Source organism: Anser cygnoides, chromosome 1 (genome assembly GCF_040182565.1).
Source record: "Anser cygnoides isolate HZ-2024a breed goose chromosome 1, Taihu_goose_T2T_genome, whole genome shotgun sequence".
NCBI classification, from domain to species: Eukaryota; Metazoa; Chordata; class Aves; order Anseriformes; family Anatidae; genus Anser; species Anser cygnoides.
The window spans coordinates 454,660-482,344 of NC_089873.1; the positions used below are offsets into that span (position 1 = coordinate 454,660).

A 27,685-nucleotide genomic window follows, 5' to 3' on the forward strand; every position below is an offset into this window, starting at 1 on the left:
GTGACCAGGCATCATGCAGGTGTCTTTCATATGTTCTGCTCTGCAGTGCTCAAGACTGTGAAGAGCCTCCTAAATCTTGAGTCTCTTCTGTCTGTGTAATTATATCCCACAAAAACACCCCAACACTATGACAGTGAAGCCGTGTCTTTCTCATACCTTGCTTTGCCTGGCTGCAGTCTGAGTGTTTTGCCTCTTAGGGGGCTGCTGGTTGTGTGGCTGGATGTGGTGGCAGGTGAGCGGAGCTGGGTAAGTTGCACTGAGCTCCACTTCCACTGCCGTCACCCAGCTGTTTCATCTCCTGGTTGCACGCAGGTGTTAATTGTACTAGAGAGAGATGATCCTGGAAAACACTTGACATGTGAGGGGTGCAGCAGCAGGAATACACTTGCCTGTAACTTTCTGGGTATATGTTCTTAAGAGTTTCTTTCTTGTTGTTTTGTTTTGTTTTTTAATAAATTCTCTGATGTTCTGCCATCTCTTCCAGACAGCACAGGGGCATTTCATGAACACTGCCTCTGCACAGACATGAGAAGTTCTGACCATTCCCAGACTGTGCCTCATGCATGCCCTTCCCTTGGCAGGAGGTGCCTGAGGACCAGCAGATCTGTAGGGCGCAGCTGAACTAGAGTTATGTGCTCATTCGGAGATGACCGACTGTTACAACTTGTACGTGGTCACAACAGATTGCTGTAACCTTTGGTCCTTCCCATCTGGACAACACCTGTGTGGTTCTGTCTGCCGTCGGTATGTCCATCGCTGTCTCCTGATTCTGTTTGTACTTTGGGGGAGATGTTAGCAAATTAGAAGTGTAGAGAAGACCCTAGGAAAATGATCTGACCCTGGAAAGTTTGTCATGGCTATATGGGAAGAGGCAGCTTGTAGACGTGCAGCCTGAAGACCCAGGTCTACGTGTATCCTGAAGCCGTGGGCAGGCATCTGAAGGAGATGAAGGAAGAGATGAGTGTTTGGATTTTGCATTTGAAGTTTTTTGTGAGCCCAATGCCGAAGTCCAGGACAGGACCCTGGAGTGCCACACCAGCTGCAGGATCTGTCCCTGGAGCTTCGCTCAAACCCCGTCAGAGCCATCAGCTTTGGTCAGCACAAAATCATACTGAGCCTTGGCTCTGATTTCCTGCTGACTGGGGGTTGATTCCTCGTGATTAATCTTCTTTGGATCGAGCTTGGTGTAGATGCTGGAACCCTTTACCTACATTTCTGTCTCACTTATGTGTCAGTGAGAGACTGTGTTGCAGGGAGAGCAAAGGACACCAGGGTGGGATTACTGGACTTGTGCTGCTAGTCCCTGCTCAGAAGCTGTCAGGAATTTATTACCTAATGAAGCCACAGACTCAGTGTTGTCATTTGTTCATCTCACCGTGAGCAGCATTGGCTGTTTAGGTTTGGTTTCTGATGTGGGCAAATGGGATGGCTTTGAAACAGGGCTCGGCAGCCGTTGTTCTACCTCGTCTAGACTTGTTTCTCTCTGGATGAGTGGTCAGTGGCCATGGGGAGCGTGCTTGCCCTCCTGGAGGCTGCAGGTGGGACATCTGCCTGGTCCTCCTGGCACTGGCAGAGCTGGCGTGGGTGCTGCCCTGAGACTTTGCACCAGTTCCTGGACACTTGTGTCACTGAGGACACACCTGCAGGTGCCTGCACAGGGCAGAAATAAGCATATAAAATCTTCAGGTACAAACCAACTCCTCTGACAGATTTGGGAAGCACTGCCCCAAAACTAGATGATCTTGGAGGTCTCTTCCAACCTAGATGATTCTGTGATTCTGTGAAAACGAATGATGCTGTCCTGATCTGTTAGGAGGAGTCCTGCTCCTCCCTCTGGAACAGCTTCCTCCTTTCACAGACAGGGGAGTGGGTTAGATGAAGTCCTGCTCAAGTATAGCTGCGTGACACCCGTATTCCTCATCTTTTGCCAGCATCCCCTGTGGTGTGATGTAGCGCCGTATCAATGGCGAGCTGTGATCTCTGCTGCTGAGGGCCCTCGTTCTGCAGGGAATTTCAGACCGTGGAAACCCCAGCTTGGTTCTGGGGTGGCCCACCTGCTCCCCAGCCTGCCGGCACCGCTAGTCTCACGGCAGGCTGTCAGAGGCGTGCGTGGGCACCCAGCCGGTCAGCCTCGCTCTGCCTGCGCCCCTGGAGCTGGGGGCTGGAGCCAAGGCCGCGCAGGCCTGGCTGCCCCTCGTCTCTCCCCACACCCTGCACTGGCACGTGGGGCTCCTGCGTCAGGGTTGCGCCCTACGTGCGCTCCAGTGGGTGCTGTGGTTAAAACGAATGGGGGCTGTGGAGCAGCTGAGCTCCTCGGGACGGGCAGCTCCTCGTGCTGGGAGTGCTATCAACTGGAGCCTGCGGCACAGGGTCCGGCCTGCCCGCTGCTTGGGGCAGGTCCGTGGCAGCAGGCATTCCTGAGGCCTGGGAGCTGCAGCTTGCCCTGCTCACACCAAGTTGCCAGCAGAGCTGATGGTGGGCTTCTTTCTGGATGTCTTGTCTGCTGCCATTAATACTGCTTCTGATGGGGTTATTGGCTAGTCTCCCCTTCATCCTTCTGGGGTAGATAAGGTAGATACTTTTGTAGCCTTCAGTTTGTCCTCAGACCCCAGTTTTTTGTTTGCTCTGTCCAAATCACAGAATGGTTAAGGTTGGGAGGGACCTCTGGAGGGCATGCAACCGGCCTGTGTTGTTCTTGCTGTGCCTCTGAGGCTCGGCAGTCCCCAGATGCTGATTTTTATGCACTCTGTGCCCACCTACTCGCAGGCTTGTACATCCCCTTCTGTCCAGCACATCAACAGCTCCCAACACACCAGAGCTCCCCAAAATCAACCTCTCTTATGCTTTGTGCACATTTTGGGTACAGAAAGTGCCAGATAAGCCTGCTGTCTAACCTTTGGACGTACTTGTGAATCCCCAGCCACGCTCCTGTTGGCACACCGACTGCACTGTGCCAGAGCTGCCCAGGTGTGCTCACTGCTCACAGCTGTGCTCGCTTGCACGGGGTAGTGCAACAGTGCCTGTAACCTGCAGCAAGATTTAAATGTGCTTGAGGTATCCAGCCATGCTTTTCTGAAAGTCTTTGCATGTTGTGAAGCAGATGTTGATGAGTACAGGGGAGGAACAGACAGAGGAAGCGTTGCTTGCTTTGTCTGAACTGAGCGTATTTCTTGTATTTTAGGTGAAGAGCCTGGAAGGAACTGGTTTTCAGTTCAAAACTGCTTTCTTTGGGGCATTTTCAGAATGCTAGAGGGAAGGGAGTCTGAGCTGCTCCTTCTCTTGGCTAGATGTGATCAGCCATGCAGGGAACAGATGAGGAGCTGTGGTGAATCTGATTAAGGTATGCAGCACCAGGAGAACTCCCAAAGGATTTCCCATCAGGTCTGTTATGCCAGGTTGAAATGAAAGGGGGCTGAACACATGCAAACAAGATGTTTCAGGGGATAGTGCAGGACACCAGGCTCGTGGTAGGGCACCAGTTGCACCCAGTAACATAGAATCAGAATCATTAAGGTTGGGAGAGACCCCCAAGATCATCTGGTCCAACCATCCCCCTACCACCACTGTGACCCACCAAACCACTTCCCTTGTTCTGCTGGCCACACTACTCCTGATGCAAGCCAGGATGGCATTGGCCTTCTTAGCCACCTGGGCACACTGCTGGCTCATGTTCAGGGGGAAGTGTCTCTGGGAGTCTCAGGTCGGTGTTGGTGGGATCTCTTGGGGGTGGAGGAATTTCTCTGGAGACTTGGGGAGGGAGGGAAGGATGCAGGCAGGCTGGAAGGCTGGATGTATCAGTCCTCTTTGGGAAAGGGTAAGGAGCGAGGTGACACTAGCTAGCATGGGGACTGTGATAGGGTTGCTGTTGGTGCTTCCCAGGATGGGTTCTCTCTGACCTGATTTTATGCAAAGTTTGCCCCTCTTGTCTGGGGCTTTCTCGTCTCCTGTGAGCATGCCTGTTGGGATGCCTTGGTGAAGCACAGCTGGAGGAAGCTCATGGCCTACCTGCGTGTAGGGCACTGTGTGCCCAGTGCTCTTCCAGTTCCACCCAGCCATACAGTGGAGGAAGGCCGTGTCATGACCAGAGTCTTGTGGCAGTGCCATGTTCTCTTACTTTGCTGGAAACTTGGAATACTTCCTAAGAAGTCTCCTCAGATGGGTCGCTGTTTGGTTTTTGGAGAGGCCAGCAGGCAGTTTGGCCTGCAGAGTGTCTGTCCACTAGTGCTTGCAGTTGGTCCCTCTGGCTCCTGGGGAAGTGCTATCTGAATGTGTGCATGATGTGCCCCAGCCACACGTTCACCAGGCTGGGGGCCAAAAGCTGCAGAACATCTTCAGGAGAAGGCAGTTTGTCATGGACATGGTCCTGCCTTGTAGGAGCAGCCCTGTGGTGTCTGTCAGGAGGTCCCCCATCAGCCGTGGCAGTGCTAGGTGCCCAGGGGAGGGAGCAAGACTGGAAAGCTCAGCGGTCCTCATCCATGAGGGGCATTGCTGTGTTCATAGTCCCTGATGGTACTTGTTGGGTTTTCTGGTTGTGGTTTTTTTTTTTTGTAGCAACCTTGTCTGTTTGCATTTTTAGCCCATGCAAATTCTTTGTATCCACAGCAGCTTAAATGTGCATTTCGTGAAAAGCCATTTCGTTTGAGGATTTCTTTTGCTTGCTCTCTGCTGGTTTTGCTTGATAGCACCTAAATCTTTGGTGAAAGAAGCAGGAGGCAGTGGATCCCTTCTCTCACTGTCAGTCAGTATAGAGGTTTCCCATTCCTTGCATGGGAGAAGTTCCAGACCCTTCACTGTCCCCGTCAACCCCTTCTGCATGTGTACCAGTGTTGTGTCTGCTTTGAGCTAAGGGAACTGAACTGCACCTGGTATTTAAGGTGCTTTCCCTTTCCTAAAGTTTGATTACTTTTTTGTTGCTGTCAGTCATTGAGCTGTTCTCAGGGAAGGATCCAAATCAAAATCTGATTTCTGAGTGGCAACAGGTCAGAGCCCAGTTCCATTTATGTAATATTGCTTTCTCATACACAGCTGCGGCATGTTTGCCTGTATTGAATTTGATGCTGGCAGTTTGCCTGCTAGCTTGGTGTCGCCCAGTGCAAATGTTAGGAGCAGAGTCCATGTCTCGCTCTCCTCTGGAGTGCTTCCAGGGGCACCTTCCCCACCTTCCAGCCCAGCCGGGTGATGCATTGACTCTCTGGGACCTTTCTGAGAGGCTGGAGCCCGCTGCGAGCCCTGCAGCACGAGCAGACGGGACCCTCCCTGCCTTCCCAGGCATTCTGCACCCTGGTGGGACTGCTAGCACCAGGGAGGGGCGTGGATCCATCTAGGTCTTTGACAAGATTTTGTGAAAGTCATTGCTTTTTCCTGGCAGCATGAAGTACTGGGCTCCTGCAGGGAGGCCCCCCAAGCATGAGAGGGCGATCCGGGGGTGCGGGGTGTTCTGCTGCGTGTCCTTTGAGTGTCGGCCTGCAGTGCTGCTGGTAGCAGAGCCGGAGGCTGTCTGCACGCGTGCGTGGGAAGGACGTCTCGGAGAACACCTGCTAACGCTCCCATCGTCTCTGCTGAAGACTAGGCTTACTGTCTTCGTGCTGCTCTGTTGTTCCCATATGTGCTTTTTGCAAGGCCCAAGAAGGAGCAGCGTGGTCACGTGCGTTGGCTCAGGTTTTCCTATACCAGGACTGTAGAAGGAGCTGGAGCTGGGAGAGCCTCCTGCCGCTCCTGGTGCATGTGAACAGAAGACTTGGGCAGGGAGCCACGCTGCCGGCTTGTCTGACGCAGCTGAAGCCCTTGTGATAGCGCACGTGTGCTGTTAGCAGGAGCAGGCCTCTGGGACAGCCGCCTGGCTGCAGCACCCTGCCCTGCTGGGGCTGCCCCGGGCTCTCTGGGAAGCCGGGGGCCTCGGGCAGGCAGACGTCAGCCCCTGTGGCAGAGGAGCAGTTGTAAGGGAAGGGGGGGTGGGTGCTCACGCTCGCGTATTGTGGGCAACGGTAAGTGTGGCGGTTCATCCGACTCCTTCAGGGCAGGCTTGGCTTTAGGAAAGGTTTGACAGCCCCAGTGTCTTCAAATGTCCCCCTGAAGGACTGCTTGTCAGGCAGGTTCTTACTGCTGGGGCACGCTTCTGGGACTGGGACTCTCAGTGTGGGTCTGTCCTGAAATCCAAAGGGCTCGACACGTGCCCCGTTTTGCCTGTAACAGGCCGTGGAAGGGTGACAGGTCAGTTTGGTCCCTCAGGCATGCAGTATTGCTGCTGTGAGTGGTCTGGGTGGGATGTGTGTCACTGGGAGGTGGGGAAGGAGAAGTGGGAAGATTCTCCAGTGGTGGGAGAGGAGGAGGAGGAGGAGAAGCATGAGCATCAGGAGAACTGTACAGTCCCCTTTCAGCTTGGATCATCTGGGTCAGGGCTGCCCTGCTCGAGCTTTGCATATCACATTTTGAATCTGCTTATTGGATACCAGATCCTGAAGCTCTGTTCAGGCTGAAAAGTCCTCATTAACATTTTGGGAATACGTTAATTCCCTTCCTTTCCTATTCCAACCTGCTGACTTTGATTGGCACTATTTTTTACAATAAATGCTTAATTAAAGGCATAATGACTGTATAATGATTGTATTAAAAGCAAGATGATTATAAAAATCAGCTTAGCAGCTGGAGGCTGAAGGGCTGGAATAGCTCAGAGCAGAAATCTGCATGGCAGTGCTGTGGAGTCTGCTCACAAGCTGATTATATGCAGCGTCTCTGCTGCTGTTGCACTTGCAGACCCCCATCCACGGCCCTCTTCTTCTGAGTGCTGTGTGGAATATCACTGCAGAAATACCTTCTGCCTTAAGGAATTTCAGCCTAAACCAGCAATAGGTGGGGAAAAGGTAGATGTACCACTGCTGCCTACCATCTGTATTGCTGCAGATGAGGAGCAGAGCTGTGACATTAAAGAAGCTACAAAACGTGATGTGTTTCTGCATCGGCGCCAGCTGCAGCCTCTGTCCCCAAGTCCCTCCGGCTGGTGAGCCAAGTTCAAGGTCTAGGTCCTTGTCTGCAGGGAGCACCGTGGCCTGGACCAGCACGTGGAGCTGAGGCTGTGGCTGACCACGGTGCTCAGACCCCAGCCAGGGTGAGACGTGTCAGTTGAGAGACAGCTTGCTGAGAGCTCACCAGGCTCACCTCCCAGCCTCGCTGCCTCCTGCACCCAGCACCGACTGCCACTCCTCACTGGGTCACCTCTGCTAGTGTGCTTGCCTGGTCGGCGTGTGGCACAACCAGGTCCTCCTCTGCCCGGTCACCGCCTCCACTGCTCATGCAGATCTCACCCCTGAGGAGCTGGTGGGCTTGGAGCACGTCTGTTGGGTGCGTTGGAAAAGCCTTTGTGGTGTGTCCTTAAAATGCTGACGAGCGTGACACAAAACTTGGATAGAATGGAAAAGGCTCAGGAGAGGGAGCGTGACAACCTCCTGCAGAGCCTGTGGCTTGTCTTCTGTTGGACCGTGTGATGTGCTGCAGGACTGTGTAGGGCAGAGATGGTGTGTCCTGGTTCTTACTGCTTCTGTACAGGCTTCTGCCCTTCCCTTCTAATGGCACTCAGGTGGACCCCATCTGCTCCTGGAGACTTTTCAGGTCCCCAGACTTTGAACTTAATTGCTTTGACCTGCCTGCATCTGAAGATGCCAGGAAAGGTGCAAGAGTTGGTGACAGATGGTGTGGGTGAGGGTGGTCTGCTTTCTCTCTGCAGTGCCAGTTCTCTCTTTGTGCCCATTCTTCAGGTCATGTCTCCACTCATCCCATAATGATCTCATTTCCTCTGCTGCTATATTTGAGCTCTGCACTACCTCAGATCTCGTTTGGACCCAGCTGTGCCTCTGTTCCTCTGAGATTGCTGGAGCCCCAAACTTAACAAGAGGCAGAAGATGCAATTTGGAAAGTGCCCCTCACCCCAGGCTGTTATTTGTGCTGTGCCTGTGTTAGGGTAGTCTGTGTGAAAAGCTGAAAGTTTAAGTTTAGTAAATCATAAGCACTTAATGTGATTTTCAGTGTCAGTTTTGAAAAAGTTGTAAGCTACTTGAGTGTGCACTGGTGCAGGAATGATAGGAGTAGATGCTGAGAGAAGTCCTTTTTTCTTTTTTTTTGCTTGCTTTTGTCTAAAAGGTTTGTAACCCCTAAAATAGGTTACCTTCATCAAAATGTAGGTTGTGTTTGTAGCAGAAGATGTTGTAGTGGTCCCTAGGCAGCAAGCACCAGGTCTGTGGGGCTGGAAATGTTCAAGCACAGGAGGAGCTGCAAGGAAGGGATGGACATCCCCACTTGGGTCAGCACCGCTGTGCTCCGCTACACGGTCTGCAGAGCTGCAGTGCGCAGCCAGTGTCCCTTTCATGGCTCCCTCAGCAGAGAGAGGTGCAGAGCCACTGTGCAAACCTGTGTCTCGACTGTGATGTGAAAGGTTGTGGTGAGCAGGTATGTGTAAGCCTCTGGCAGACCCAGCAAGACTTGCTTGGTTCACATTCTTCAGAACTGGGCTTCGCTGGGCATGTGGGTCCCTTGCCTGCTCTGAGGGAGGATGAGTGGCTGCTCTCTGCTCCTCAGGCACACAGCATCGTCTCCAGCAAAGGCAGGGCTGCTCTTTTTGGGGACGCAGCCAGTCCAAGCTTGCAGAAGAGACGCTTGCAGCAAGTACTCAGCACAACTTTTCTGTGCTCAGCCTCAAGCACAGCTGCTTCAGCTTTGCTGACTCTTTGATTCTTTGGGCTGCTGTAAAATCAAATTCTGCCCAGATTTTTTTCAGGAACAGTGAGGAAAACGCCCTACCCCTTTTCATTTCTGATACAGCAATTAATATTTTTCTTCCTGTTCACCTTTCTCTGTTTTAAAAATCATTTAGGTGTAAAGAATTGTGGATGCAAAACAGGACACTAAAAGTCACATCCATCATCTTGGCCTCTTGCTGTATAAGAAGCAGGTCAAAGTGCCTTCTCTTCAGAGTTAGCTTGAGCTGGGGGTCCTTTTTATCCCTTATTCTCTTGGGATGACTTGCATTTTCTGCCTAACTTGGAAATCTGGTGTGCTGAATTACTGCCAAAGTTGCTTGGTTTTAACACCAGTTCTGCTGGCTTGGCCCTTCTGGAGATGCTTCGGGAGTGAGCCTGCTTTCCTCGGGAGCCATGCACTGAAGCGTCAGGAAGGCAGGCAGTCTTCGCTGCCTGTTTGGTTCAGCATGGCAGGTTGCAGCCAGGACTCGTGCCAGCACATGCAGCTGCAGTATTTGCTTTTTCATCAGCTGATAACTATAAATCATACCAACAATTTCATGGGATCACTGGAGGCCACTTTACAGCCACAGAGACTCTCGTGCCCTGGACTAAAGGTCCCTTAAAACCTTCTCTGGTATTATGACAGTTCTCAACTTTTAAAATTTTTAGTGGGAAAATTCAAAAGGTGATTTTAAGTCTATTTTGTATGGTCTGAATATTTATACTCAGTATCTTAGCTCCTCCTGTGATTCAGGAGGAAAAGGTTTGAAGAGAGAAGAATTCTTTATTAATTTATCTTCCTTAATTGGAGAGGAAACATTATTCTACTTCAGAGTCTCCAACCAAGTTTATTCTTGAAGCTCTCCATCATTTGTGCTTCCTGCGTGCCCTGGCAGCCAGGAGGGCCAACCGTATCCTGGGGTGCATCAAGCACGGCGCTGCTAGCTGGTCGAGGGAAGGGACCGTCCCACGCTGCTCCGCATGGTGAGGCCTCACCTTGAGGGAGTGCTGCGTGCAGTTTTGGGGCACCACGGTACAATAAAGACATAAAACTGTTACAGAGCCTCCAAAGGAGGGCTATGAAGATTGTGAAGGCTCTGGAGGGCAAGACGAATGAGGAGTGGCTGAAGTCGCTTGGATTGTTCCGTCTGGAGAAGGGGAGGCCTGATGGCGGCCTGCAGCTCCCTCACGAGGGGAGCGGAGGGGCAGGCGCTGAGCTCTGCTCTCTGGGGACAGCGACAGCACCCGAGGGGACGGCATGGGGCTGGGACAGGGGAGGGTCAGGCTGGGGGTTAGGGAAAGGTTCTGCACCCAGAGGTGGTCGGGCACTGGGACAGGCTCCCCAGGGAAGCAGGCACTGCACCAAGCCTGTCTGAATTTAAGAAGCAATTGGACTGTGCACTCAGTCACATGGTCTAAACTTTTGGGCAGACCTGTGCGGTGCCAGGAGTTGGACTTGATGATCCTTATGGGTCCCTTCCAACTTGGGATATTCTACGATTCTGTGATTTTCTTTGAGTTTTTGGTTAAGATCTCCATCAGTCACCACAATGAATCTCTCTGATCACAGAGAGCACCTGCCAACTCAGAGATGAACGTGTAACTGGGGAATCCACCAGCTTGCTTTCCACCTGCATGGAAAGCTGATGTTTGTGTCAGGGTGTCAAAACTGTCCCATATTCTTAAGCTAACACTTTGTGTTGGATTTCTTTCCAGAATAATTTGTTTCAATATTATAAAGCATGTAACCTTTGAGCGAGAAAAATCCACTTATTTTGCTCTGGTACTGTTTTTATTACCGTGAAGTAGTGTAGGTAGGAGGTAGCTGTGGCTGAAAGACGACAAATGGCCTTCATGGAGTAACTGCAAAGCCTGTTTGGGCAGGAGTGACTGGAGGCTTGTGAAGGAAGCTTCGTATCCACTTGTCATGGTTTAACCCAGCAGTGGCATGGCTAACCGGTGCCTGCATTTAGCTGCTGAGTGGTAGGTGTGACAAACTGCTCTGAACAGCAGGGCAGGATCATCCCGATGGGAGGTGCTTAGGAGTTCGGCTGTGAAAAGCGTGTTGCATTAAGGCAAGACCTGGGTGGAGCATCGCCTCTAAAGCACATAGCTCTTCTGCAGCAGACTTGCAAGGGTCTATAGCAGATAAGTGTGGAGTGCCTTTGTTTGGGAGAATTAAGCACATACGGAGGGCTGGGAGAGGGTCCGGCCACAGCATACATGTAGAACTTCCCACTGGAGAGCAAAGAGAGCAGTGTGCTTTCCCTGATGAACCAGAAACACACTTGAGGATGCTTTTTCATGGGCAACGTGGGAACGGCTTGTCAGTGTGTAGCTGTGTAGTGTTTTGAGGTCTGTGTGAACACTGGTGTGCTCAGTGAGATGGTGGATGTGTCCTAAGAGCAGAAGGCATCTGTGACCGTTCCTGTCGGGAGGACTGTCCTGGAGGCATTCGAAAGATGTGTAAATATGGTGCTTAGGGAAGTGGTTGTGTGGTAGACGTGGCAGTGCTAGGTTAATGGTTGGACTTGATGATCTTGGAGGCCTTTTCCAACCTAAATGATTCTAGGACTTCATTTGCACGTTGCGTGTGGGCTCTGACTTCTCATCCCTTGGCAATAAAGGAGCAAGTGACATCTAATGAAAGTTTGTTCTCTGTACCCAGGATCAAAAGCCTCCGAGGGCATTTCTGGAAGGTTATTAGGCTGGTGGACACACCACTTTTCCTGTTGTGCTGGGGACCCCGGGTCAATCTTTGCTACTTTCCCTGATCTCTCTAACTGCCAACTTGTATATCTCCCTTGTTTTGTTTATTAATAAACCCAAGTGAAGTTTGTGATGAAAAAAACGTGCAACAACTTCATATGGACTGTGTGCAGTCAGTGTATTAATTTGATGGGGCATTTAAAATCAGCTTTTATAACTGTTTTAATTTCATAACAAAGCAGCTGTGCAGGGTGAAAAGACGGGCTTTTGTGACATATGCTGGGGGATCACTGACTCTAAAAATGCCTCACGTTTTGCAGCCTGATCCATCAGGGATCTGTGAACTTTGTCAGATAATGGGGTTTGAGAGTCCCTGGGCTCTGTGATTTAGGAAGATGATAACCTCATTGTGCTGGTAGTAGGGACTACACCTTCCTAGGCCTGATGTTCCCGAGATGCATCCATGGCACAATTGCTGTGTTTCTTCTGAAAGAGGACATTTCTAACATTGGTTCACAAACACAGCTCCTGGGATTTGGGTATCAAGCGTGCAAGTAATTGCGCACTGGAGAATATGTAGCCTGTGCATGTGAGATGTATTCAGGCTTGCTGGACTGTGTGCATACACTTGAGCAGTATGCTCGGGTGTTCAATGAGCTGGGGGTTAACAGGGCTCAGGGCAAGGGATTTAAAGCTATGCAAGACTTTGTGGTTGGCTTGCTTCCAGTTTTGACTGTGGCTCAGTACAGCCACAGGCAAATTAAAAGGAAAGGAGAAACCTTTCCTAGTGTGGGAAAACAATAGCAAGAAATGCAGAATCTGATGAGCTCTGAAACCAACTGAAGGTCGTAGCATAACACTGCTGTTCTGATGAGGGACTTGACCAAAAAATGGGTCAGTCGTTGGTGATTTTTGAGAGCTCAGCATCAGTAATTTACAGCTGACATTGAGCAAAACTGTGCTGTTGGCATGGTTCTGGCAGCTTCCTTTTTTCTGGGTCCCTAGTACAGCAGTGGCTCAGAAGTAAAAAACACAAAGGTGAAGAAGTGTGGTTGAGAGACTGTCTCATCTCCCAGTCAGCCTCTCAAGCAGCACGGGGCGCTTTGTTTAATACCCAGGCAACGTGAGAGATTGTTGAGGACATGGAGTTCTTGTGTAAGTCGAGGCAATATTTTCTTGTTTGCTGGGAAATTGTTTTAGAATAAAACTGCCTAGAGACCTGTGTACAACAGAGGCACCAATTTCCTCTCGACTTAATCTTGGATTACAAGAGTGTAATGTAATGGTTTTATTTCCATGGTGTGCTGTGCATCTAGGCTTGGAGTGACATCAGGCTACCTGTTCCATTTTTTTTCCTCATTTTGTAGCCTTTTGGAGTTTCTTTGCTTGTAATGTGTCTTCCAGGGACCAGCTGTTATGGGGTAGAGTTGGATATAGACTGGAACAAGATCTTAGCTGCAATCAAGTTTATGGCTTCACCCACACTGGGAAGCTGCATGTTGTAACTAACCTGGAGCTATAAGTAAGCCTGCACGCTGGGGGATTGGTGCCCTGTGGCACGCAGAGAGCCGTAGTGCTGAGAACAAGAGACCCTGATGGTCATCTTTGTGGGTTACCTACCACTGCAGGTACGCCTCAAGGAGTCACGTATTGGGTTTGAGAGAAACGTGAGTGCTGCATCAGTCTTCCTACCTCACCACTGAGGGCGTCTTATATGGTCAGGGTGGCTTCAGGAACCAGCCGTTACTTCTGCATGGCCTTTGCATCACAGCAGTCCTGGAAAGTCTCTGAAACCCAAGGCCAGGACCCCTCTCAGGGCATCAGCGCGTGCTGCCTTTTGCGGAGGCCTAGTATGATGCCTCTGGGTTTGAGACGTGCCTTATCGCTAGGTTTGAAACTCTTGAACAGATTATCTATCTGTCCCCCTCAAATGGCTTCCGGATAGTTATTAATAGATAAAACAGGCAGAATTGATTTGTCCCTTGTTTGTAGCTCAGTGCATGAAATGGGAAGTCTGATGTTTTCCTGCCCCTCAGGAGGCTGAAACTAAATTAAGCAGTTATCGAAGAATTTGGCCATGACAGCTGTGAAGGACACGGAGCCCCACAGAACCACCACAGCAGGTGAGATGCCAGCTGTAACGTCTGAGCGAGGCTGACCAGGAGTGTGAGGCTGGTTGGGTCAATGGGAACACGCCGGGGTCCTGCATCTCGCAGTCCTGGGACCAGCAGAAGGAAGTGGCAAGGCTACCTGGGCTGGAGCAGCCTCGAGAAAGCTGTGGCAAGCAGGCTTGTGCTGGAGCACTAGGGAGACCACAGGCAGCAGCAGGACTGTCCCCGAGTGCTGCCTGGGTCACTTTGCAGAGGAGGACAAAGGAGGCCCCTCTCAGAACTGGTGGGGAGTTGGGGTTGAAGGCATCCTGAGAGCAAAGTGTGGGGAACCTGGGCTGTGAGGCAAGCGTGAGAGACCCCTGCAAAGGTTAGCATGGAAGTCCCAAGGGTAGATTGTCAGACCTATGGGTGAGAGTTGGAATGAGGGAGGCTGTTAGAAATGAAATCAAGGCTGCTACAGACTAGGAGGCAGGGCCTGCAGAGTCTTCCTTGTTGCCCTCTGAGTTGCTGTTTATGTTTGTGCCTTGATTTGTCCTCAACACAGCAGAATCCAAGTGGAAAGCAACGTTTGCATCCTCAATGGCTGCACTGGCCCCAGTGGTATAACTGGGGTCCTTTCAGCTTCTCCCCTTGACAGGGACTTTGCATATCTGTGACTGAGGGCAGTGTTCACCTGGGCTTTGCTGTGAAATCACTCATTTGATGGATTTTAATGTGCTGCAATAGATGACAGGCACAGTATGTTATGAATTTCTGATTGTGTGATTAGCTCTGGGGTGACAAATAGAGTGTAGATGGGACCTCCTGACACAGAGGCTGGCTGTACGTGTAGAACTGGTCAGCAACTCTGTTACGCATCTGTCTGGCGTCTCCATCTAGGAAAAGGGGTAATAAATTAATGGGCATGCTGGAAGAACTACAGCGGCAGTAGTGCTGTGAGTGCATCGAGGTCCCCAGGGAGGGCTTGGGTCTCAAACAGCTGCCACCTAAGTTGCCTGCCAGGAGGAGACTTTCAGGTGTGGCTGAGAGGTGACTCCGTAGGTCATCCCTGGGGAAAGCCCTCTAGGCACGTTCCCTGTGACGAGGTGGATCCTGCTCTTCTAGCTCATCTTTCCTGGCAACAATGGCTTTGGACAGGAATGATGATCAAAACATTTCTTAAAAGATACCACCAACTGCAAAGGCCAAAGGGTCTGTGGGCACTCTGTGTTCAAGTGGAGTCCCTGCAGAAGCAGCGTGGCTGGGTCGTGTGGCTCCCCAGGCAAGCCTTGGAACTGGAGCACTGTGCTGCCAGGCATGCTGCCATCCTCAGGACTCATCAAGGAGAAGCTAGGAGGAGGAATACGGCAACACATCCCTTTATAGGAAAATCTCAGATGCTAAAGAGAGATCCCGTGTTCCTCTGAGCAGGATGGACAACATCGCTCATGAGCAAACATTAGGGGAAATTGGCCAATGTCTGCTGCGTCGCCAGCACATGCTGGAGTGATCCCTGCTCTAATGCACCAGGAGAGGGAAATGTCAGAAATGCATTGTCCTGGGAGACAGAACAGAAGAGGAGGATTCTGCTTGAGCAGTGAGTGAGACGGCGGTTGGCCTGAGCCCAGCCTCGTGAATAAATGAGCAGCTTGGATGTTTGGAGTGACCTGTCTAATAGGGTGGAAACAAAAACAAATCAAAGCAAGTCAAATCCGTATCTGAGAGATTGTGTAAGAAGCAACTTCTGGGATTACTCTATGCGTATCAGTGTGTAGGGGACTCAAGAAAGGGAAAACCCGTGGCCACTATGTTGGGTTTTTCTTGTTTTATTTTTTTGGTCTTGAAACTTATGAAACCAAGGGAAATAGAACCTTAAACAGAGGAACAGAGGTGATAGGAACAAACTAAAGAGTTCTGCATTCCTGGCCACCTGTGATGTTGCTAGCCCATGTGAAAGGCATATCTTGGTAGCATTTAGGCTCCTTCGGGTTGGGAAACCCACTTTGTGGTATGCAGCAGAGAGAAGACAGAACCAAATTCTGGAACTGAAGGTCTGCAGGTTGTAGAGTCAAGCAGTAGAACAGCTGACAATGCAAATATGGGGTGCAAAGAGGTAGTTTTGAAGAGCTGACCTTGCTGAGCTGTTTTATATATTATCCCTTAAAGGTAAAATGGAATTGAAAACAAAGGAAAAAGGTAGACCTTCGTCAGGACATCTGCCTTGTCATTTGAAGATGCCTGAGATCCATAAGAATCATTTCAGTAGGGCATTTTCCAGAAGATCTGAAGAATGCTGCAGTGGGTTGTCCCAGGGAGATGTTTGCAGATACAGTGGAGTGCGTAGGAGGCAGCACGTAAAGGTCTGAAAGACGGGTTTGTTAACAAGTAAGGCCTGATAGCAGGATGGAGGAAAGTAGGGTCAAGTTCATGGTAGAACAGTGGTGGATGGTAGAATTTTGCCTTTAAGGGGTAAGGCAAGGATATCTGCATTTGATATTAAAGTGGAGAGGGAAACAGCAAGAGATCCCTCGAGTGGCTGAAAGAAAGCCAGAGTGATTTCAGCAGCTGGCTTTTCCTCCAGGGTCCTGCAGCAGCAAGCTAAAGAAGCTGGCAGGCAAACTCAACTCAATGCATCAGTCGCTTGGGTGGAGCAAGCAGCAGTACAGCACAGCACTGGTAGACGGCAGGTAGATGGCAATCCGTCTCAGAGATTTTTTTTCCAGTCTGTTTTCTGTTTGTTAATTTCTTCAAAGTGTGTTTAAGTATTTCATGTGTGCATTCCAACACGACTTGGTGTATGCCTCATTACCATGTTTATAGCTATTCAAATTACCGGTGACCTTCAGAGCTGATGGTTGCCCAGCTTGCATCAATGATTTGTAGCCCACAGTAGACCATTTATTTCTCTTCTCCCATCAGTGCCAGCTTTTTCTTGAATGCTGCGGTATTGCCCACTCAGTCCGGGGCCCCTGCAGGGACCGGTGGTTGTCACAGACAAGTTGGGCACACGAGGACTTCTGAGTACGGCACTAAAAGAGAAAGGCATGATTTTGAACAAGAAAATGAGGCAGGCTTTTTGAGTGCCTTGGCCAGATAGAGATGACACCCCGATTTCAAGCCAGGCCCTTCTGAAGTCCAGCTGAATCCACGCTGCTGGGTTTGAGTGCTGTCCTTTTGGTGTGCCTGGCACGAATTGCTGTAGCTTCAGAGCTCCTTGGCACCCATCTGCTCCTCTCCCTGCCTGCCCCCAAACTCACGCTTTCTCTCCCTGCTTCCCAAGGAAGGTGAATGTTTATGCAGCAAGAAGAGTTTGAATGAGCTGAGTGAGGCTGAGGAGCTTCCTTCTTTGCCTCAGTCCTCACTGGCAAGTCCTTCAGGAGCCTGGGGCCCCTGAAACCAGAAGGAGAGTCCGTGCCAAGATAGGCTTGCCCGCAGTGGAGGAGGATGAGGTTGGGGAATGTTTAAACAAACTGGGCATCCATGAGCCCAGGGAGCCTGACGAGGTGCACCCGGGAGTGCTGAGGGATCTGGCTGATGGCATTGCAAGGTCGCTCTCGATTATCTTGGAAAGGCTGTGTTGGTGGGGAGAGATTCCTGACGACTGGAAGAAAGCGAATGTCAGCCCTGTCTTCATGAAGGGTGGGGAGCTCTGTGCTGTCCTCATAGCAGAGGTGCTCCAGCCCTCTGATCATCCTCGTGGTAACAGAGGTGAGTGAGAATAGCCAGCCTGGAATTGCGAAGGGGAAATGCTACTTTACCAAGCTGATGACTTTCTGCAATGAGGTGACTATCTCGTTGGGTGTGGGGAGAGCAGTGGGTGTTGTTTATCTTGACTTGAGCAAGGCTTTTGACGTTGTCTTGTGTAACGGCCTCGTAGTCCATATTTTGCCGGTTAGCAAGTTTTAAAGTTTCCCTTCCATTAGAATAGACTTGGCTTGCTGTTTTCCCTAAAATCTGTGTTCAGCGTGGTGCTGCCAATCCTCAAGAAATAGCAAATCTTAAAAGAGAAGCAGTGTGAGTGAAGAGCAAAGCATAACAATGCAAGAACAGGAGGCTCTGAAGAGCAGAATGAGCTCTCTTTCTTAAAAAGATGGTTTAGAAGTTTTAAATACAAAGTACTAGATGGGGAATTTTCCACTGGGAAGTGTTAGCAGAACTTCTAATGCATGGACAAGAGCAGTGGGAAATATAGTATGGGATTTGGATCTATTCGAAATTGTGACAACATCACAGCCTTTGGAGAGCGGGAGCATTAGGAGCATTAGCATCTCAAGAAAGGATCTAGAGAAGAGACTTAAACGAATCTACAGCTTGGCTTGTACGTCAAGCTTTCTGTGTTTCCCTTGCTTCCTACAGAACTAGTGCCTAGATACAGGCAATCGTGAAGCTCCTCTTCTGTGGGGAATCTGCTTTGGCTGGCATGGAGGAGTATGTAATTTATGAGTAACTCTCGTATCTGCATTTAGCTGTGAATGACACATGGGCACTACGTGGATGGGTGCAGGGACAAATCCAATAGTGCTGTCTGTGCAGCTCTGGAAGAGAGCTGAATTAGAGAGGTGGCAGCACACTGAAGAGTGTGGGTATGTCTGTGCCTTCTGCCAGTTGGGATATCAAATACCATAGTAGTTCAGGAGTATATTTTCAGAATGGTGTATTTGTTAACTAATCTAATTAAAAAGGGGAGGAAAAAAAAAAGTTATCCCCTCTGTTACCAGCAACAGAAATCCCAGGCTAGCAGTACAACCACGGTCCGTGCCAGTGGATCAGCTTCCCCTTTGTAAGGTGCAATGCTTTGTGCGTAACCCTGCACTCTTTTTACTGATCTGAAAGTGCTATAAATCTGCCACCTGGAAATTAAGCCTTATATTGTTTTCCTTACCTACCTAGGATAGCTTTCCTTTCCTTTCTCGCATGTTGCTCAGAGAGGATGGGTACCCAGGAGTAGCAGCAGTGACTCCCGTGACACCTGAGTGGATGGGGCTACTGCTAGTTTGGATCAAGGAAAAAAAAGACGCTTATCAGAGGTCTTTGACTAGGGACGCACCAATATACCGGTAGTGAATTACACGGTGCTTTGTGTAGAGATTAACAGCAGGAGCAGAAAACAGCCAATGCATCTGAAGCCTGAATGCTGAAGCTAGAGGTGCAGTGAGGGACCCTGGGGAGAGTGGTGGGCAGCGGGGTGACGCAGGTGACAGACAGCAGTGCGATCACTTGAGCACGATGCTCCTGCCTCCCCCCCGCTACCCAGTGCTGCAGCGAAGTGCAGACACCCCGGAGAGGTGAGTCGAGTGTGCCAGCCCCCCTTGCCTCGATAGCCTTTGGGGTAAAATGCCTCACACTTCCACCTACAGCTGAATAGGATCCTCAAGGCACTTGGTTCACTAAATATGAGCTGAAAAGACCTCCTTTTGAGTGTGGAGGCTTTCCCTTTCCAACAGGGCACCTCTGTGTGTTCTGCAGAGCACCCAGCCCCTTCTGAGGTGTTAAGTTTTTGGTTTTGTTTTAAAAGTGGCGGGAGGAGGGAGCAATAGGGTACTGGAAACTGTGCAGAATTATCTTATGGAGAAGAGGGGCAATAACTGCTACCTGTGTACCTCTGGCAGCATTCACAATCATAGGACGCTTGCGTAGCCTTGTGGTATAAATGTTTTCAAAATCCTTATCTCAGTCGGTATTCCCACTGAGGATCAAAGATCTGGCTGCCTGGGGTTGTGTTGTAGCAGTGGTCTCATTTACTTAGTTTCTTGTGACAAGACCTGAGTAACTGCTGATAACTGCTTACTCTGCCTATTTGCAGCGCAGACTTAGAAAAATGAGACAGTAAGGCTTCCCTGCCATTGCTGGCTGCCTCATCGCTGTCATCCCCTTGCCAAAAGACCTTTTTGGTAACCTGCCAGAGGAGGTTCTTCATCTTTTGCTGGGGCCTGCCTGGTGGTTGGAGGAGGTAATCGGCTGCTTCCAAGATCAATGCGTTTGTGCTGGGACAGGTCCTAAGACTTGTCTGCGACCTCTAGTCCCTACCTCTGGGAGAAACAGCTCACTTTAACTGTCAGATTCACTTGAGTATGTTTTAGATCATAGGCAAGCTCCAAAGGAAGTCGAGCTTCATGCTGCCAAAGCCACAATGTTAAGTTTTGATTACAAAGTTGGAGAAACAGCTATAACGAAAAAGTGTAAGATAATGCAAATCTAATGTAGGCTCAACATCAGACTTACTTTACCTGCTGCTCAGGGATTTATTAAGGAGCTTCAGAATTCAGTTCAGTGGATCCTTGTTGATAAGACACATCCTACTGAGTGGGAGGTTATCCTTGGGTTTATGTCCCTTCTTTGTAGTAGGGGATTTTATAGCTGCTGCTGAAGTTTCAAAGCAAGTCCAGGAAACCCCATGTCTCTGTGCTAATCAGGGGCATCTCTTCATGTGATATAGCCTGGGTTTTAAGTACTTTTTTTATCCAGATAATGCTAAGGAAATAGTTTGAAGATCATTTGGGGTTTCACTCTGACAGCAGGGACCCTAGGATGTTGCAAGTCTTCTGTTGTTTTGTTTTTTGTTTTTGTCTGAATATCAAATGAATTGCAATTATGAATGTTACATCATAGTGTTTTCCAAATGATGCATCAAAAGCTTATTACTTTTGGGTGATGTGCAGCAGTTTCTCTTGATCTAAATAACATTTTGTAGGCTACATATAACACATTAGTTCACGATCTGTTCCAGAAATTACTGTGTTACAAAGAGTTAGGAAAACATTGTGAGCCACAATGACCTGAAAACATATATAACTGTTCTCCTCCGCTTCTTTTGCATCAAGACGGTGCAAATAATTGGCCTTGTAAGTGCTTGAATTCAAGGGAGAGGTGCTCATTGGCCATTTTCTGGATAAAACGGGGATAATATCTGGGCACTCTGGGATATAGTGCAGAAGTGGGAACATCCAGAAAGATTAGTAACGATTCTCACTTTTTTTTTCCTCTTGCACTTGTACATATTTTTGTTTGCTTGGATGCTCAGGGAAAGACAATCATTTTCTCTGTGGCCGTAAGCAATGTAATGGTCATGTTTGATGCATTTTTAAACGTCCCAGAACAATACAAACCTTTCTTGCAGAGCCTGGTAGCATAAGGTGTGGGGGATCCAGTTGCAAGGAATTTAGAGATGACAGCTGACATTTAGAGATGCCAGCACACATTTGCTGGTAATGATTTTCATAGCAGACCCTGTGCTGGCTAGTCTGCATTGGACCCAAGTTCATTTTTCAGGTGTAACAAGAAGTGCTGGTTTTGTTCATAGCTCTTCAGTAGTTCGGATCCTGGCTACCTGGAAGATGTCCTTTTTCAGTCGGCAGTGGGTGAGGAGCTCAAGCTGATAGTTGCCTGGTTTAATGAGGACACTCGTGATGTAATTCTCGATTAAAATTGCCCTGACTCTGAGTTCATTTAATCTTCAGAGCACGTTTCAAGACTTCCTTTCTGTTTCTCTAAGCTTTGAGCAAGTAAAAACAAGTCTTAATGGGTTGGGAGAATTTTTCTGTGACAATGAAGTACCTTGGTGCTTGGTGTCTCATTTAGAGTGAAATAGCTATTTTATTTTTATTTTTTTTGAATAGGGGCCTGTCAGGACACCCCAGTTCTCACGATGACTCCTGTCATCACCCAGTTTCTTTCCCTCTCTGCACCTCATTTTCCTTATGTAGCTGTGATTTCTCTGTTGCTCTGCGGATGTAAGAAGTTAACAGTACGTAGCGTGTTCCTGGGAGTTGTCTCACCAGAGTCCATGTTAGGTCTGCTCCTTCTGTCAACGATCCTTGATAAAACGATGGATGGTGCGAGTCTACTCGTTCATGTTCCCATCACATGGCCGCACAGAGGCCATTCTCTACACTTCCTTTCTACTTGATGTGTGCGAGAAAACCTTCTGAAAGTTCCTTGAGGTGCTTTGTTCCTCCAGACCATGCATGTCCCCAGAATTTTTTTCTGTGCTCTGCTCTGTCATGTTTCCGCTGACTTAACACTATAGGATGGTGGTTCTGGCCTTCCCTTTTTCTGAGTGCTGCTCGTTCTCACTCACCTGTTTGTTTCTTTCCACAGTGCTGAGTATTGGCGAAGGTGGCTTTTGGGAAGGAACCGTGAAAGGAAGGACTGGCTGGTTCCCAGCAGAATGTGTTGAGGAGGTGCAGATGCGACAGTATGATCCACGACAAGGTAAGCTGTTCTTAGATCAGTATGTCTCTCAGCAGATGCACTGAACAGCCCCAGAAATTCAGAAGTCTCAATTTTAAATTTCTTTCACACTTGGAGTTTGCCCGTTCTTTCCAGTGAGTGATGAATACATCTTATGAACTGTACTGCTTGGGGCGTTAGCTTATGTTACTGCGTGCATTAACATCCAGTAGTAGACACACTGATTCACGCAAGTGGCATGGTACCGTCGTGAGGACAGGAATCATCAGCTCATTTTGTAGAGGTGTTAGCGGTGATGCAATGACTGTTGGTCTGAACCTCAAACTCAGCAGTGCATTGTAGGAGCCTTCAAAGGAAGACACTAGATAGATCTTGAGTAATTTACATGTGTTTGTTCTGGTTCAAAAATACTAAAAATGGCTGTGACTCAGCCATAGCGCTCCTGACCCTCCACCTTCAGTGCCAGTCACGACCTAACAGGTATTGGCTGTTCCTGGAGGACAGCAGCCCTTGGGACAGCAGTGTTGGGAGCAGCTGTGAATTGCATGTGCCAAACATATGGTGCTCTTGGAGGTCACAGTACCTAACTAGGTTTCCTGCTGTTGTGGGCTGTATCACCACAGCTTCCTGGCAGCTGCCTGGGCAGTGTTCCTCTCCTGGCCTGAGAGCTGGGTGGAAGATGCTTCTGGCAGACCTGAACTTGTCCACGTCTAGCGCAACTGAGGAGAACATCCAGATTTTGTTTCTCGATTTATTACTTACAAGAGGGGAGAAGAGGCCCTGACTTGAGAAGTTCAGCAAAGTTCACTTTGCACATTAAATGAGTTTTAATATTCATACAGCTGGATTCTGATAAGCAAGAGTTAACTTTGATTGTGGAGTTGGAAACAAAGTTATGGAAACTTATTTTATTAATTTTCTGTTCTAACTTTACAAAACAAGAAGTGTTAATTAGTTTCTGGAAGCTTGTTCCCATTTCAAGTCATCTATTTACTGTAATCCTGGTTCTTCCTGAGAGTTTTAAATGTATATGTACACACCATCAGGCCTCTCTGTACCAGGACGCTTGGATACTATAAGTGAGCCACAAAGGCTGTGTGTGCTGTGACAGCCACGTGGCAGGTGGTGTGCAGGCATCCTAGAGCACATCAGTCACTGTGGATAGTGTGTTAGGTGCCCTTGGGACCTGGGCCTGGTGGATGTGGAAGGTGTAAGTGGGAGTGGTGCCCCCCTGGTGGCACTACAAGCCTGCATGCTGCAGGGTCTAATCAGCAAAGCTTTTCTTTCACTCAGTCTCCCAATTAGTTCAGCTGTTAGCTCGCCTGCCTGAAGTTCCAGCTTGTGTTCCCAATGCTCATTTGTTTTCTTTCTTTGACTTATCTTTGTATGTGCTTCAGTGTATGTCATTGATCACCTTTGGCTCTTCCCAGTCCTGTGCAGCGAGGGCTCCTGACTGATCACAGTGTTATGAACTCAGCTGTACTCTGCATCCCTTAGAAGTGAAGCAAATATTTCTGTTGTGCTGGTGGGAAACACTTGATGACGATAAAGACTTGAATGGGATACTCCTCCTTTTCCAGAGGTGGTTAAAGCAGATGAGTTGGGACTATACTGAGGGGATTCCACCTTCCTCCCTCTCATACTTGCTTCGCAGCTGTACTCTGCAGGGCCACTTGCCCTATCCCTTTGCGATGCTAAATTGAGAGAGTACCCTTATCAATGTGGTTTAAGTAGTTAATGTGGTAACTCCTTCCTCCGTCTAGGAGTTAATGTTTGCTGTGTGTTTTCTTAAAGGATGCTTCATGTCTGTGTCAAATTGAACTTGTGTAGTGAAATGTGCAGGTCCATAGCACAGGTCCATAGTACAGGTCCCTAGGCACTAGAGCAGAAGTGTGAGCATTTTCCTCCAGTTGTCCGTACCGTTTGGTTAGTGTGTCCCCTGGCATGGTTTTGGCTTCTGCCAGCGTTTGTTTTTCCTGACAAAGCTTGGGTGCAGTTTTTCAGACACAGTTTGTTTGCAGTAGGTAGCTTGGATAACACCATCACGATTGTGCACAGATAGTTTAGCTATATGGACGTGGTGCTTTTCTGCCACTTGCCCTCAAGACCAAAGAAAAAGGGTCTATTTTATGAGTTTCAGTATAGCCTAATAGCTGATTGGGCTATGCACTGCCCACTTGTACATGGCACTGGTTAGATGACATCTTGAATATTGTGTTCAGTTTTGAGCTCCTTGGTACAAGAAAGACTGTTTAGCCTGGAGAAAGGGACGCTGAGGGGAGACCTCATCACTCTCTACAACTACCTGCAAGGAGGCTGCAGCGAGGAGTGTCAGTCTCTTTTCTTAGGTGACAAGTGATAGGACGTTAGGAAACGGCCTCAAGTTGTGCCAGGGAGATTTAGGTTGGATGTCAGGAAGAATTTCCTCAGAGAGAGAGGGAGGCTGGGTGTTGGAACAGCCTGCCCAGGGAAGTGGTAGAGTCATCATCCCTGGAGGTATTTAAGAGATGTGTGGACATGGTACTAAGGGACATGGTTTAATGATGGGGCTTGGTAGGTCAGGTTGATGGTTGGACTTCTTATGGTCTTGAATGTCTTTTCCAACGTAGATGATTCTATGACTCTGTAAAAGGTTTTGACCTGACTATTATTTGCTGGGGAATAAAGCTGTGTCAAGCTTGCAGATGTCTCCAGCTGTGTTTACAGACTGAGGAAAGTAGGAGGGTTACATGGCAGATATCTGACTAGACTCTTGTTGGGACAGATTGGAGATGACTTTTACAAGGTTGAGAGTAGCTAAGGAAATTCATTGTGATCCTCATTGAAATTCAGAGAGATCAAGTTCCAGGGTTGACATTTTAGAGATGGTATTAGGATGTTCCCTTAACCTGCATGTATTTTCATGCTTGGAGGGAAAAGGCCATGAGCTGCATGTTGATCTATCTTAATGAGCCATGTTCTTCTGTAGAGGTACCTCTAGGTCAGAGCTTCCTTCTCAGACCACGGTTTGTAGACACTGCAGTGCTTGTGGAGTTAGAAGGAGGATGTCCCATCGTCCACCTCAGTTTCCGGCCCCAAGGCAGAAACTTAAGTTTCTCAGTTCCCAGTGAAGTTTTCCTTAAATATTCCCTTTTCCTATGGAACTAAAATCCTTTGGGGCTTAAACACAATTTAATAACTCACTCTTTAGGTTCTAAATTCATTTCTTACGGCCCTACTGAGTCAGAGATCTGCTTTCAGTCATCTTTCCATAAAGGTGATCTTTCTTATAGCATTATGATATCCCAAGAGGAGATGCAGGTTCTAGTCATCAGTCCTGTCATTATACACTTTAATTCTTCGAAGGCATCTCCTCTAATGCCATAGCCCATATTGTACTTTAAGTGGTGTGACATTTGTATCAGTCAGAGAACTAATCTGTGTTTTCCATGTGGTTGAAACAGGCCTTGTCTTTCTGCCAATGTAGCATCAAGATAATCAGCTGATCCTCATGGCTGTTTGTTAGTCTGAGCTCTGTAGATGTAAGAACATGCATGCAGACACCACCCAGTCAAGTCTCCCCATCTCTGAGTCCGTTATGAGACCATCACATCGACCTGCCTTTGGGCAGTGGAAGTGCATCCCCCGGATCTCGAGCTGCATCTGTGATTCTGTGGAGGAATATCTTTGTCTCCCAGAGTAGAGGCACTGGTGGATCTTGGGACTGGAGGGAATGTGCTCCCACTCCTGCTTGTCAAGCAGCTTCATTCATACTTGCAGAAGTGCTGTGGAGCATTACCAGGGGATGTGATGGGCAGCACCTTCACAGTACCTGAGAGTCTGCAGATCTGTCTCCGTGTGATGTTGAAAGATAGTCTTTCACTGTGTGAATACATACGGGATTTTGACTAAAATGGAACAGAAAAAGAGGTTGTCTGTAAGTGCCCATGTGTACGTCCCCCTCCCATGCTTCTTCCTGCCCCTAGTATGACCCCAGGAATCGTAAGGTTTGGGGTTTGGAGAGTGCCAGGTCACTGAGCATGAGCTGCTTGGTGTGCATCATCAGTGAGGTAGGGAGAAGCATGGCACCTGCTAGAGCTAAAGCACCTTACCTGGAGTCCAATGCCACAGGCACACGCAGGTGGTGGTGGTGGTTCCCAGAGCTGCGGGTAAGTCACCATCTGTTCAGTCACCGAAAGCATTCAGAGAGCGTGCTCCAGGAAGGGGCTCTGCCTCCACATCTGGACTCCCAGAGATCGAAGTGGTTTGAAACCAAGGAAAGAAGGGAGTTGATTTGGATAGGCTGTTATCTGTGTTGCTGGTTTCAGTACAGCAAGAGGAAAATCAGATGGGTGCTTGCATATCTTTGCCTAAGGGAACATGAGAGAGTTGGGTGGACAGGTGAAAGCAGCAGTGAAGCAGGCAGTTTGCTCTTAAAAGAGACTCTTCTCTGCCAGTGAAACTGGTGGTGGCCAGTAAGATGAGCGTATGCCAGCTCCTGAGCACAGAGGGAAAGAAGCTGAAACAAGTGGTTCAGTAAGTATTAACAGCTGCAAGGGGCGAGAACAGGGCAGAGCAGCACACATGCACCCTAAGGAAAGACAGAAGTAAAGGGGAAGCTGAGGGTGGGAGGTACATGTGGTACATAAACTGTGCAGAAGCAGAGATAGCACTGAAACATAAACCTTTAAATTGCTTTGAAAAAAAGATAGTGTAAGATATCCTGGTAGTAAGGGTAGAGTCTAGATTTGTATAGTTGATGAAGACAAATGTAGTGAAGTAAATGGAATTGACTATCTTCAGCAAGTTAAAACAGAGGTGGAATTTTAAGTGAATATTTTAAGTCAATGTTATTAAAACCATTTCTAGCATGTATTCCAGGGAGAACCAAAATCTTACAGGTAGAGAATCCAAATGTGATTGTCTGAAAGAAACTGGATAAGCAAAGCGCTCAAAGAACAGAGACTAGGATTCATCTGCAAAGAAATCTATGAGAGGGATCTGAAATCATAAATGTAATATGCAACTTGCCAAAAACACAGCTAAGGTAAATATTAAGAATTTTAAGAGAAGAAAGAGGAAGTAGAGCTGTTAAGCAGTGAGAGTGAGATAAGATCAAAGTTAATGAGATACGGCTCCAGGTCTACCAGAACACTTGCCTGAGTGTCAAAATGGGTAGGATGTTGGATGGATAGGCTGAGGCAGAATTGATGCTGATGGTTGGGGAGAACGGTGTCAGGGCTCTGATGGCACTAATGTGCCTTCATGTCCCTGATCAGCCTCACCTGGGGCTCCCTCCCATGCCCATGGGCTCAGGAGCTCTACTTCAGCTCAGTTCGGGCAGAGGCTGAAAGCCCCAGGCTATGTTGGAAGAGTCCTGGTCTCCAGTTCAGCCGTAGCCATGCCTGCGGACAGCCTGGGACCCTCCTGACCCAGACTGTGACCCACGGACTGATGTCCCCCCTTGACCTCAGACCTGCCCTGTCACTGTGGACCTGACCAGTGATCATTAGACCTGACCCTAACGCCAGCTGCAGATTGGCTTTCTAGCTTGTTTGAGGCCTGCCCCGTTGCCATTGTACTGTCCTATGCGTTGGACACCGTGCTGCACCTGGCCACCACCCCTGGGTCTGCCCCCATTGCATTGCTCAGGCCCTGTCCAGCGAGGCCCTTGCCCTGCTGGTGGAGGGGTCTCCCTGGGTTCCCGGCCCTCCTCCCCTTTGGGAGCAGCCCTGCCCTTGTGGCCCCCAACAAACGAGGGACACCAGTACTCTGAAAGAAATAATCGTAGAGTCACAGAATGGCTTGGGTTGGAAGGGACCTTAAGGATCATCTAGTGCCACACACACACCCCTGCCATGGGCAGGGACACCTCCCACCACACCAGGTTTCCCAAAGCCCCGTCCAGCCTGGCCTTGAGCACCTCCAGGGATGGGGCATCCACAGCTTCTCTGGGCAGCCTGTGCCAGTGCCTCACCGCCCTCT

General features: G+C 49.0%; 1 protein-coding gene across 4 annotated transcripts in view; it reads left to right on the forward strand.

Annotated features, from left to right (window-relative positions):
- Positions 1-27,685, forward strand: part of SHANK3 (SH3 and multiple ankyrin repeat domains 3) — a 390,143-nt gene that overhangs the window by 212,187 nt on the left and 150,271 nt on the right. For all 4 annotated transcript variants that reach the window (XM_066992893.1, XM_066992848.1, XM_066992765.1 and 1 more), the window contains exon 14: positions 21,629-21,742. In XM_066992893.1, coding sequence (XP_066848994.1) covers positions 21,629-21,742 — 114 coding nt within the window. The remainder of the gene's footprint in view (positions 1-21,628; positions 21,743-27,685) is intronic.